Source organism: Notolepis coatsorum, assembly GCF_963971535.1.
Source record: "Notolepis coatsorum genome assembly, chromosome: 12".
Taxonomy (NCBI): domain Eukaryota; kingdom Metazoa; phylum Chordata; class Actinopteri; order Aulopiformes; family Paralepididae; genus Notolepis; species Notolepis coatsorum.
The window spans coordinates 56,529,615-56,543,361 of record NC_140176.1 but is presented as its reverse complement, the minus strand read 5'-3'; the positions used below and the strand labels follow the sequence as shown (position 1 = coordinate 56,543,361).

At 46.7% G+C, this 13,747-nt stretch overlaps 1 protein-coding gene across 1 annotated transcript in view; it reads left to right on the top strand.

The window, feature by feature from the left end:
* The window catches only part of odad2 (outer dynein arm docking complex subunit 2), a 64,872-nt gene that overhangs the window by 48,134 nt on the left and 2,991 nt on the right, over positions 1 to 13,747 (top strand). Inside the window, 2 exon segments of the mRNA XM_084325840.1 lie at positions 3,082 to 3,270; positions 3,762 to 3,983. Of these exon segments, the coding sequence (XP_084181966.1) occupies positions 3,082 to 3,270; positions 3,762 to 3,983 (411 nt within the window).

The following is a 13,747-nucleotide window of genomic DNA, read 5'->3' as shown; positions in this document are numbered from 1 at the left end:
ACAGCTTGTCAGTGGTTACGATCGGGTTAAGTTTAAACAGATACGTCGGGGCGGGCAGGTGTCTCTCGGGGTGCAGCCTTTTTTTTTTATTTTTTTTTTTTTTTTCGCCGGCTGGAATTTCTCCTGGCCATGGAGTGTGGCGAAAATGATGTATGGCAACCATATGGGGAGGGAGAGAGACGGAGAAAGAGAGAGAGAGAGAGAGGACTGTGGGCCAGTGCTGAACGCTAACAAAGTTTGACAATGTTTGTCTGGACTTCGGCGTGCCAATTTCGAAGGGAAATACATGTACATGCTCTTTGAGTGATTTCGCCGAGACGGAGGGCAACGACAAGAGCTGAAGAGCACTTTTTTATATTTTTTTGCTCGTTGCACTGGGGAACCCGATACGGACGCATGGCTATGCAGTGGTTATTTAGATAAAGAAAAAAAAAAAAACTCCCATGTGGTTTGAGTTAGCAGTTCCAGAGTGGATTTATAAGGGAACTGGTGCCGTCAACGCATCTGTGCCGGGTGCTCCATAGTACCTTTGCCCCCTCCACAGACACAGACACAGACACACACACACACACACACACACACACACACACACAGACACACACACGTACAGAGACACACGCACCATGCCCCACTTAAATCAACCAGTTAGCTCCATGGCTTAACCCCCCCTCATTACTGCAAAACCACTGTAAAGGATTTGCAGCGAATCGGTCAATTCGCCCCCCCCCCCCCCCCCCCCTCTCAATCAGGGAGGTACCAACCTGCCCACTCGTACCTAATGGGGTGTATCATTAATTTCCCTGGCGACTCGGGATGCACTGTTGAGTTTTCCTTCGCGTGGCACGCTGCGCAGTAAGATGACAGAGGCCCGATCGCCAGAGCGATAGGGTCGCGGCGAGCTTCTCTTGTCGCCATTTTAAGCTCTGCTTTCTCCTCCTCCTCGGCTCGGGATCACGCACGGCAGATAATGTGTTTTCTATTTCATGTCATCCTGGGTAAGAGGAGGGGCGAGGGAGGATGGTGAGAGAGAGAGTGAGAAAGAGAAAGAGAGCGCACAAGAGAGAGAGAGCGAGGCCTTTCCGTGTGCAGCCTCATAATGCGGTGGTTTTCAGATCTGGGGGCCCATCCAGGCCTTGAAAGAGATCCTGGCTAGTCTGTCGCAGCTGGTGGCTTGAGAGCACTTCCTCTGTCAAATGGGACTCCCAGCCGGGCCATCATCATCAGTATTCCTAAGGAAGGGCTTCCTGTGTGTGTGTCGCGGGGTCGGCTCCTGGCCCCGGCCCCGGCACCCTGCGCCGTGCGCACACACACGCGGCTCATCCTCTGGCACCGCATCACAGGGGCCCATAGACACCGGCCACGCCCCTGGACACATCTCCACGCTCCCCCGTTTGGAGAGGAGGGAACGCAACAGTACATCCAGCTCTCTCCCAGAGTAGCCATGCACCAAACCACACGTCAGGGTCTGCTTCTTGTCAACGCCGAGTTTCATAAAATCCCAGTGGAAGGCTGCCGCCTATTTAAAAAGAAAAAAAAGAAAAGAACTACAGACTGTACAGTATACATATTGAATTTAGTGTTTACCATACTGCATGGCTCAGTACCATACGTCAGCGCCGGACATGTAGATTGATGTTGAACTGGACACAAATTAGGCGTGCTTTGTGATTTGCGTCCAGTCATCCATAATTCTATGCTTTCAAGGGACATTTTCGGTTCTATTTTCATAGCGTTGAACATTACAGACTCAGCCACCTTGATGTATTCCTCCCTTTGGCGGCTGCCGATATGGCGAGTCGTGACTTTAAACAGCGGTGCCGACGTGCCAAGCCATACTGGAGTCGCCGTCCGTACCCACTCTTCCGCTGTGGTTCTCTCAGCTCTTGCCACCAGCGCCTTGGCTCGGATGGCATCGCCCATAAGTGGCTGAGAGTCCTGTGGTGCCCACGAGCTCGCCTGGTGCCCTGAACTCTCAAACCGTGAAGCCTCTATACTGTGCTGGCCCGGCTTTGCAGCGCGCCGTCTGAAACATGCCACTGCTAATGTTACGTTTTCTCCTCGCTGTGGCAAAACACAGGGCATGAGAAGAAGAGTTTGACAAAGATGTCAAAGAGTTGAGAGCGGAGATGCGCCGACAGGTCGGCCGGTGACCTGAATCAGGCGGTTTTCGGCTTGACCGGCCGTGACTGGTGACCGGCCGATAGGTCTCATGAATCTGATTCAGTGCCGGTCAAATTGACACACATACACCTTGCGATGATTCACGTTGCGCACAACAGCCGCACTGCCAGTGACGTCACAGCCACACACGCGCACACACACATGCACATGCACACACGCACGCACACACACATGCACACGCACACACGCGCGCACACACACAGTTGTTTGATTTTATTTGTACAAAAAAGCTCTGTCCTGTAACCTGGAGCACTTCTTCGGGTTCCTTTTTTATTTGAGTGAGAGTTAGAGAAGGTCCTGTAACCTGGTCCAGAATTTTTTTGCGTGTACGCTGTCAATTCTAGTTTTAGAAAATCAAAATCGTATTTCTATAAAAATTGGAAAATCAGAATCGACCAAGAAAGTTGCAATCAGCACACCTCTAGTTAAAAGCTATTCAGACAAATTCAAATGACAGCTCCGCTGTAGACAATGGCGGGCGAGGTTTTTCTCTAGATGTTTTAATCCGTTTATAAACAGTGAAATGTTACTTTCCAAACATAACCCTTTTTATAAACGGATCTGGAAAGATCTACTGCACACGCCTGATGATGACAAATGTAGATTGGTGGAGGCAGGTCTCACATCGATGACTGGCTTTTTCCATCCAGTGGAGAGCCGTGACTGTGCTCCCTACTACCTCCCATTAGACCATACTGATGGGACTTTGATTGTTCCCGGGCTGATGAAAAGGCTCTCTTTTCCCCCTGCTTGTGTGTCTCTGTTGTTTTCTCTGCTTTGCTCAAATGCCCCCGCCCGCTTGCCTTCATTCAGTCCCAAACCACCCCCTCCCACACACACCCCTCCCATTAATTTTCACAGAACGAGAACAATCGCTAATAACGGGCCCTTTGACTTTAGGATGCAGGGGAAATGGTGCGCTCCTTTGTTGGCGGATTGGAACTGATTGTTAATTTGCTGAAATCAACAAACAAAGAGGTGCTGGCGAGCGTGTGCGCTGTCATCGCCAGAATAGCCAAAGACAAGGAGAATCTGGCGGTCATCACAGATCACGGGGTCGTCCCCATGCTGGCCAGGCTCACAAACACAGTAAGAACACTTCACTGCCGCCGGAGACAAACAACCAGATCTTTACCGCTGATATGTGACTTAAAGGGGCACTGCTGATTTATTTTGCACACACTGAACAAAACACACTCTCAGTTTTGCATTCAGTATGTTCATTTAGTTTGACAGTTAGTGAGAGTAGATTTGTTTGAATATGGCCACCGGTGATGTCATCGGGAATATTGAATCCTTGTGCTGCGTTAATTACAGCTCCATGAAATGATGTAGATGGAAAAAATAGCAATACCTTGTCTTATAGGGACTGCCACTTTATCATTTCATCGAGCTGTAATTAACACAACGCAAGGATGCAATATAACTGCCTCTTCAACGGATTAATGATGCTACATATTATTCCCTGTAACATAATACTAATGAGAAGAGAAGTTTGCCGTCTGAGACGTAGCAGGGCTGGTAGCAGGGGAAGCCCGTGTCTTTGGTGACCATTAGTGCCCTGCTCCCCCTCCTCACAGACCGACGACAGGCTCCGTCGTCACCTGGCGGAGGCCATCGCCTGCTGCTGCATGTGGGGCAGTAACCGCGCGTCTATCGGGGAGGCCGGGGCCGTGGCCCCCCTGGTCGGCTACCTCAAGTCCAAGGACTGCTCTGTCCACCGGGTGACCGCCCAGGCTCTCTTCCAGCTGTCCAAGGACCCCAACAACTGCATCACCATGCACAAGAGCGGAGTGGTCAAGGTCAGTCACTTTCTGCTTTTTTAAGCGTTGTCCTCGACTAAAGATAGCAATCGAATAGTTAATTTGATTGACAAATCTGCAACGTTGTGTCTCCCACATCATTGTCCTTCCACAAAAGAATACTGTCATGCAAAAACACCTCTTTCCTTATAGTTTTTCTTATAGGTCTAGTGTCAAAGTATATTATAAATATTTACCTCTGCCAAGAGGTTATGTTTTCACCCCTGTTTGTCTGTTTGTTGGTGAACATGATATCTCGATAAGTAATGGTCGGATTATCATATCATCAGACCAGAATTTTCAAATGAGCGTATCTCCTGACCCCTTAGTTGTAGTCACAACATTTGCTGTCAACATTCATGACCCCTAGAGGAAATAACCTAGTGATTGTGGTCTAGTGCCACCGTCAGGCCAACCTGAGAAGTTAGGGCTAGATTGCCATAGATTAGATTCTATTCGATTAAAATGTATTGTCATTATACAGCACAAGTACAGTACAAGTACAGTACTGATCACTAATGTGACAAGTACAGTACTGGTCACTAATGTACGTACAGTGTTATAGTATTATGTAAAGTGATACAGGTATAAAAAATACTATGGTACTAGGGATAGGAGTAGGTAGGGGATATATACAGATAGATATAGTATAATATACAGTATAGGTAGGTCAATAACGGACAAACGTTCAGATTTGTGTGGCTTAACTATCCCATTCACAGCTGTTACGCTACTCCTGAACGATATAACGACACTACCTGCGTCCGTACAACTAAAAAGGGTTGTCCTAGCGGGCGTCACAGCAGCGAAGAAGCTAATAGCATTGAGATGGAAGGAGCCTGAGAAGCTCACAGTGATTAACTGGTCCCTAACACTGTTGGATGTGATTTATCTTGAGATATCCACGGCGCGGGTGATTGGGGTGGGGCAGGCTGGTATTGACCTGTGGTTTGCAACAGCTGAGAAGGTCAGGACCGCCGTGTGCGGCTGAGCGGGTTGAGGTGCTTGTTCGGGGGAGTCCGGCGGTCTCGTGGGAGGGGGAGGAGGAAATGTCTTGTCTGTCTTGTCTTTTGTCTTGTCCTTCTTAACTTTAACTGGGGGAAATTTATTGGGGGGAGCTATTTTGCTATTTTGCTATTTCTTCACTGTTTGGGCACTTTTGCACGGTTCCTGTGAGTCTATGGAACACTCTGTAGGTTTTTGTTTTTCGAAAAGGTTCATTGTTTTGTATTTATGGTCGGGTACTCGGGGGCAGCGTTTTTCTACCTCAGGATCTTAAGCCGTTTTGAGGCTGGGCTCCAACCACTGTGTGGCCTGGTGACAATTGCCACATTGTTATGCAGCTGGAATCTCTGACATCACTGATATGCACTTTTTGAGATGACTCTCAGTTTGGTGAGGGATGTGAGGGGAATTGGAAGAGTGCGCCAATATGAGAATTAGAGACATAAGTCTTATTGATATAGAGCCACACGGCCGGGAAACGGTACTGAATACTGGGAAAGGCCAATTGTAGGATAGTACCCCTTTAAAATTAAAATGTTGTACTCTGTTTTTATAAATTGTTATTTCTTTTATTATTATTGTTCTGTTATCTCCCTGTGAAGTTTTGTGTATTGTTATTATGGTTATTGTATTGTGTTGTCTTGTTTTCATGTTAAGTAATAATAAAAAAAAATTATCAAAAAAAAAAATATATATATATACAGTATAGGTATGTAAAAAGCATTACATGGATATTACAGGATATTCAGACAGATGGATATATATATACGTATATGGTATATACAGCATTATTGTACATGCTATCATACAGAGTTATATGGGTAGACTATGGTTAGAGGTAGGTAGTTATGATTACAGTGTAAGGCAATTGTAGACAGTGAAGGCAGTAGGTAGGTTTAAATTGAGTATAGGCAACAGAGTTTGTACAGTATGGGTAACAGAGCCTAGAGTATAGGCAATGGGGTTCAGAGTTTATATGTTATTGGGGGGGGGGGGGGGGCTGTCACTGTGTTACAGAGTTCAGAGAGATGACAGCTATGGGGAAGAAGCTGTTCCTGAGCCTGCTTGACTTGGAACAGAGATTCCTATAGCGCCTCCCAGAGGGAAGGATGGCAAACAGTCCGTGATTGGAATGAGAGGTGTCCATGACAATGCTGTGTGCTTCCTCAAACATGTGATGAATAGTGAGTGATGTACCGGTGATGCGTTAGGGGGTTTTCACCATCCTCTGCAGTGCTTTCCGGTCTGAGGCAGTGCAGTTGCATACTGTGATGAGTATGCTTTCTATGGTGCACTGATAAAGGTTTACCAGAATCCGAAGAGACAAGTGGGCTTTCCTCAGTCTCCTCAGGACGCTGGTGAGCATTCTTGACCAGTGACGACGTGTTGAGGGTCCAAGAGAGGTCCTCAAAGATGTGGACACCCAGGAATTCGAAGCTGGAGACACGTTCAACCTCTGTCCCGTTGATATGGACGGGGGTGTGCACAGCAACTCTGGTCTTCCTGAAGTCTACGATGAGCTCCTTGTTGTTGAGGGCCAGGTTGTTGTCGGCGCACCACATCGCTAGGTGCTGGACCTCCTCCCTGTAGGCCAACTCATTGTTGTTTTTGATGAGGCCCACCACCGTTGTGTCATCTGCCAACTTGATAAAGGTGTTGGTGCCATGTACAGGAGTGCAGTCGTGGGTGAAGAGGGGCTCAAGCACACAGCCTTGCGGGATGGTTCAGGGTGAAGGTGGAGGAGGTGGGATTATCTATCCTAACAAACTGGGGTCTGTTGATTAGGAAGTCAAGTATCCAGTTGCAGACGGAGGGGTCCTTGGTGAGGTCCTTGGTTTCCATGAGGTCACCAAGTTTGGAGATGAGTTTGGGGGGGATGATGGTGTTGAATGCTGAGCTGAAGTCGATGAACAACATTCTCACTAGGGTTGGGCACCGAAAACCGGTTCTAATTAGGAACCGGTTCCTAACTTCCGGTTCTGGAAGAGAAAAAGAAAAAAAATATATACTTTGTTAATTAATACCCTAGTTACAGTACAGCAACCAAATTAAACTGTATCAAGTCAACTGAAAATGTGAATAGTATGAAAAAAAATTTAAATGTTCAAAAAAAAAAAAAACTCCTGCGAAATAAGCTGTGACCTGCACCTCAAAGAATCGGAATCGAGAATCGTTCAGAACAGGAATCGATATGGAGAATCGGAATCGGAACCGGAATCGTTCAAATCCAAACAATGCCCAACCCTAATTCTCACATGGGTGGTGCTCTGATCCAGTGGGAGAGGGCAGAATGTAGCGACCCCTTACCTCCAGTACCACCATGAGGCCAAACATTACAATTTCAAATGAGCATCTCCGCTGACCTGATGGTATCAATGGGTTATTTTGATAAGCCAAACCGTATAACACCCAGATCCAATCAAAAATTATCTTTACAAGTGGGCGGCTGGGTAGCGCAGTGGACTAAGCACTCGCCTACTACCGCAGAGACTCTGGGATCTAATCCAGCTGTCAGCGGTACCTCCGGCTTGGTCAGTCGTCCCTACTAACACAATTGGCAGTGTTTTTTTTTCTTTCTTATAAAAAATTGGCAGTGTTAGCGGGTGGGAAGCCGTGGGGTATGTGTCCTGGTCGCCTGAATTCTTTAACTAACGGATTTCTAGTTCCGCGTTCGCGTTCTGCGCTCTGATTGGCCACTGATGTTTCTGGTCGCGCCAATCGTGTGACGGCAAGTTCTGCCACCGGTTAAGCTTAGGCACTCTTTCGAAGTAGGTTATGGTTAGAGTTTGTCTTAGAGCAGGGTGATAGAACACCAGCCCTGATTCCAAACTCTAACCTTAACCAACTTCGAAAGAGTCGCCTAAGCTTAACCAGTGATAAACTAGGCGTTAGGTAGTTTGCTGCTGTTCGAGGCGGAAATGGGCGCGTCACGCGATTGGGCGCACATGTCACATGACCAGAAACGTCAGTGGCCAATCAGATCGCACCAGAAACGTCAGTGGCCAATCAGATCGCAGAACGCGAACGCGGAACTGGAAATCCGTTAGTTAAAGAATAGACGCGTCCTGGTCGTTGTAAACTGCTACTTCTACTGGTCGGTCGGGGCGCCTGTTCAGCAGGGAGAGGATCTGGGGGAAATAGTGTGAACGTCCTCGCTGTCGGGTGAAAAGAATCGGCTGGCGACTCCACATGTATCGGAAGAGGCATGTGGTAGTTCTACACCCTCCCCAGGCCGACAGTGGGGCAATGCGTGCAACGACCAGGAAGGGAATTGGCATAACGACTAAATTGGGATGGGTGAAAAAATACAGAAAGTAGTGGTGAGATTTTTAAAGGGGCACTTCACCAGAAAACAATGCTGATTTTGCACAGAACCACCTCACACACATCCAAAAACTGTTTTGCACACATTCAGTTAGTTTGACAGTTATTGAGAGTAAATTAGTTTGAATATGGCCACCAGCGATGTCATTGGAGAAATTGAATCCTTGTGTTGTGTTAATTACAGCTCAATGAAATGATAAGGAAGCAGTTCCTATAAGACAAGGTATTGCTATTCCAACTAATTTACTCCAAATAACTGTCAAATGTGTGTACACTATTTAAGGAGTTTTTGAATGTGTGTGAGATTATAGTGCAAAATAAATCTGCATAGTTTTGTTTGGTGAAGTGCCCCTTTAAGCCTGGGCGGAGGGTCTTACACACTACTGAGTACTTTCTTCTCGCTATGTGATGCCAAATACCTGTATATCATTTTCTAGTAATGGATCATGACTAATGACTCATTCAGCATAAAAACAAACATGTAAAAAACAACCAAACAACTAAAAAAGTCTTAATCAACTAAGATCCTAATGACCAATTAGTTGGCTAATTCATTTAGAGAGGTCAGCCCTACTTTAAACTTTATCTCCATAACATTTCCAATGCAGATCATTAGAAAGTAGTTATTTCTTATTTCTTTTGTTTTAAGTTATGTGTTTTGGGACTAAATCCGGCGTAATTGCTTTGGGGAAAATGTGTTTTGGCCTCTCACCACACTTTGTTTTTAGCGATTGTGTGAAAGAGCACTGGAGTAATAAACGTTGAAAAGCTCCGACTATTTTCAGAGCCCTTTGACCGATGGAGCAGAAACACAAAGCGCGTTTTTTATTCGCCGGGCGGAAACATGACTCCACTTTCTAGCCGTCATGGGAATTCAGAAAAGCAAACAGCTCAGTGTGTGCAAAGTGCCACTTCCCCGGTAGGCCGTAGATGCCATCGCATGCACGAGTCAAAGGGCTGTAGCTTGGGGTAACTGTTGCTAAGGGCCGTCCCTGGACATCAGAACAGATATGCGGCAATGACATGTTTCGAGCCAAGGAATAGGGTCAAGAGTGGTTTAGGGGATATAAAAAAAAAAAGATCAATGTGATGTTATGGTCAAGTCTCTCTCTCTCTCTCTCTCTCTCTCTCTCTCCCTCTCCCTCTCCCTCTCTCTCTCTCTCTCTCTCTCTCGTCTCTCTCTCTCTCTCTCTGTGAAGTGACAGTACATCTCTTGGAAGTGTACATCTCATCATCATTCACAGTTCCATGGTACACGACTCCCGACGTGTCCCGTCCAAAAACGGGAAACGATCATTGGTTTGTCTGCAAGATTTTTGCCTATCGGGTTATTTCCACAGCCCGCTCCAGAGGGAGTGTTTACGTTTTGTCTCTTGACATTGATGCAGAGATTTTATGTTAAGATTGCCCTGTAATTGATGTCTTGTCACAGATGATCATGTACCGTAATTCAGTGTTTGGGAAAAATGCTTTTGGCTGATTCTCTAATCCAATCATGTTCTAAGCAACAGAGAAAACATTTTCACATGAGAAATGTTTTTGTGGCCACAAAGTTAAAATTGTACCTTTTTTTTTTTTTTACTTTTTTTTTTACTGCAATATAAATTATGAAGCGGTTCGGGCCGCGGCAGCCAAATATTTTTTCCCATTGTTCATTTAATGGTGTACTTTTAGCTTGATCTGCCGTTGCAGTGTATGTGGGTTCAACACTAGCCATAATTGGTAGCTGGACTGAACATTGGGTGTTCCAAAAGAGTTATGTCCAATTTGCAAAAGTCGTTAAGTTGAATGTTTTTTTGTAGTTTGAGTCACGACAAAAACTGGACATGCCCTTTTTCCCTCTGTGTGTGTGTGTGTACTGTGTCCATATGTTTGAGCACTCAACGTGTGTGTATGCACACACACACACACACACACACTGCATACCCACCCCTTTTTAATCGGTCTCTCTGTTTGGCCTTTTAATGTACCAGCGCGGAGTTTCAACACGACTCCATAATGTATTTTTGGACTTTTAAAGAGCTTAATTACAAAAGGCCCACGTAACTGCACCAAGTATTGCGTGGCTCCACTTGTTCTTAATCTCAAGACGTGGAAACACAACACAGGCAGGCTCATTGTTCAGTCCTGGCTTGCAGTCACGGTCAGTCTGTAGAGGGGAAGCCTGATGAATACCTGCCCCCCCCCCCCCCCCCCCCGGAGGAGAACATTTACAGCTTGTCACTCTCACACTGAAGGAACCGCTCTCTCTCACCCTTTCTTTATGATATATGCATCGCTGCTGCAGACTATTTGTTAAGACAATATTTCCTATCGTTCCAAGCGTTTTTCTTTATCGAGGAGCGACGCTGTGCTGCGCGTCTTAATTTACGGCCCTAGCCGAAAACTCTCTCTTGTATTATTGCAACTGTATTTCAAAGGGCTGTTTTCTGTTGCCACTGGGAAACACACAAAAAAAAACATGTTCACCCACGAGTAGTAGTAATATACGATTTTGAATTATTTTTCTTTTCCTCTGTGAATGCCTCTTTCCCTCCAAATGTTGTTCAGTAAGTAACTTTCCGCTCTCTAGCGTTCTCAGTGGTCTATAGCCCAGTCCCCTAAGATTCACAGAGGAAATTAAGCATTGAGAAGAAAGTATTTTACACTGGAAAACACATTAGAGACTCGTCTTAGGTATTTTCTTTTGTTTTTTTATCCTTTTTTTTTTCTCTCTACACACCCGCCATCCCACCCCCCCACCCTCTCTCGCCTCCCCACCCCCCACCCTCTCTCGCCTCCCCACCCCCCACCCTCTCCCGCCTCCTCGGTCTAAAAAAATATGTCCCAAATTCAATTCACTGCATTTTTACACTTTCATAAAAACAATATAAGTGCCTTGTATTTTAATTAAAAATATTGTTAAAAATCGGAATCGATTTTCTTGTTTTAGACGCGTGTCGTTCAGTTCCAAAAGGCATTTGTGCATATTTTTTTGGGGGGGGGGGACTTGACCCCATCTTGCCCTTTCTTAAGTCGTTGCGTGACTTGGTTGCAGGTGTTCCTCGCCAGGCCTCGCCGAGGAAGTCTGTTCGGACTTTCAGAACAAGCCTTGTTTCAGGATGGGACCCGGCGAGCTTGCTTTCCCAGAGGAAATGTGTACCAGGGCAAAGAGAAATGTACCGTCGGAGACAAATTGCTCTCCCCGTTTGATTTGACATCTACACTTGGTATCTCACAGTTTTATAAGAATGTGCTTTATTTTGTCCCGCGGACAAAACCAACACACCTCTCCTCCTTCGCTTTACATTGCTTCCAGAGGACTGGGGATTGTTTGCTGAAACCATAAATCCTTGTAGACAGCTTTAGCCGGCTTTTCGTATTAAAGAGGCTCTTTCATAAGAACAGCGTTGTGAGGTAAATTGATGTAAATTACAAAATGTGAACAGTAATTATTGGTCATTTCCAGCTGAATTCCAGAGTGTGTGCGTGCGGTGGTTGCCAGGCAGGTCCTGATATGTATTTTAGGCTTTTCGCTAAATCAAAATGAGAAAAACGTTTGCACTGTTGTTGCCATGAGCACATGTCTGCCCCAGGCACTGTAAATGTTTGTTTTGTTTTTCTCTCTCGCTCTCGCTCTCTCTCTTTCTGTCTTACAAAAGTGGGCAATGAGGCAGTGGGAGCCAAAGATTAGCAGAGAGAGAGAGAGAGAGAGAGAGAGAGAGAGAGAGAGAGAGAGAGAGAGAGAGAGGGGGGGGCAAAGATTACACCGAAATTAATTAGAGAAGAGAGAGAGAGAGAGAGACCAGGTGAGAACGCGACGCAATGAGAAAGTCAAAGAGAGGCAACAGTGGAATTTATACAAGGCACCTCAGAAATATTCCTGAAGTTTCCTCTTAGTCATGCCCTCAGTGTAAGAGGATTTCAGGTTGTGGATGTGGTGAGCAGATGCTGTTGGCCCTACATGCTACCCTGCTCTATTTTGGCTTCTGTGTATCTTGAGATCCATGGTGTGTAATGTCCCGGACCCTCTCTGACCAGAACATCTCTCTCTCTCTCCAAGGTCTGGCCCGGGAGTGTCGAGTAGCTCCCATCATCCAGGTCGGGACGGGTCATCGGGTTCCGTCTTGCTCCTCTCTCTCACAATCAGACTTTCCACCCATGAGTTCTGACCCCAAAAGTCATTGATTTTAAATGCTCTGTTTTCTCCCCCCGTTCCACTTTTTCTTTTGTGAGAGAGGAGCCAGCTACAGTAAACGCTCTTTGGCTCACTGGAGGCTTTAGGGGAATGTTGTTTACCTTGACTTCCCTCAGTAACTTCCCCCCTCCGCCCGGCTAAAGGCCGCCGTCTGTTTGTGCTGCTTGCCCACACAGGGAAGCCTGAAACATGGGAACGGCAGGCTGCGCGGGGGGGCGGGCGGTGGTGGGGGCATAATGGCTGTCAGACCGGCGGGGGGTGTAAACCTGAACTCCTGCAGGAAACAGCAGCCTCCAACACTGTGCACTTAACACCGTGACACCTCCATGTGTGACGGGAGACGTGCATGCAGCACATGCAACAATGTGTGCAGCCCTCCCACACCGCATGCCTCGCTGCACCACCGCCGCCCACCACCCCTCGAAAGCAGCAGCCAGGGAAGCGTGTTTCCCCAGCTCACCCTTCCTGGAGGTCAGGACTCACTGGAGCTCTTCTTGAAGTGCTAGAAAACCTCAGACTCACGATTCATTTTTCAAGCGCAAGGGGCAAAAGTGTTCGTGTTACCACGGTCAGGGAATATCAAACAAGTGGTGTATTATATTCTTTGAGATCCCAGCTGGGAGGGAAAGAGAGCACGAGAAGGGGGGGGGAAGAGAAAACGCCAGCATAGAGAGACACGCTTATCTTAGCCTAGCTGTGCACTTCGGGAGACCTTATTTGGCTGCGTCTGAATAACATGCTATGAGGTTGGCAAAAAAAGCACAGCCTCTGGCTCTCCTCAGGCATCCTCTCTGTTCACAAAAGAGACTTGTCTGAGGAAAAGCTGCATGTTTTCTGGAGCCCGTGGATGTAAGTTTGCTTTTCAGAGGTGTTTTGGATGCTATTTAAAAAATCTTCTAAAAAAAACCAAGGGCAGTTGCTTCACATATCCACCCCCCGACACACTGGTGCATTGAGAGGCGCTGACACACATGTTGCCTTCCGCACAGTACATGGTTTTCCCCTCCGAAAACGACGCGATTATAATCAAGAGGAATGGATATTGTTTGCTCAGCTTTTAGTGGGTTGCACTGTACATTCGGGCCCGCCGCCCGTTCGTGCTCTTACATGGAGAGGAGATAGTTTGCCTCATCTTTCGTCTGTTTTCCTTTCACTATTTATCTTTGAGCAGAACATTCTGGGAATGTCCGCTCTCCTCTCCTCTTCCTTGGCCCGGCCGCTAACCACACAAATGTGCGGAGCAGCAGCAGCAGCCTCC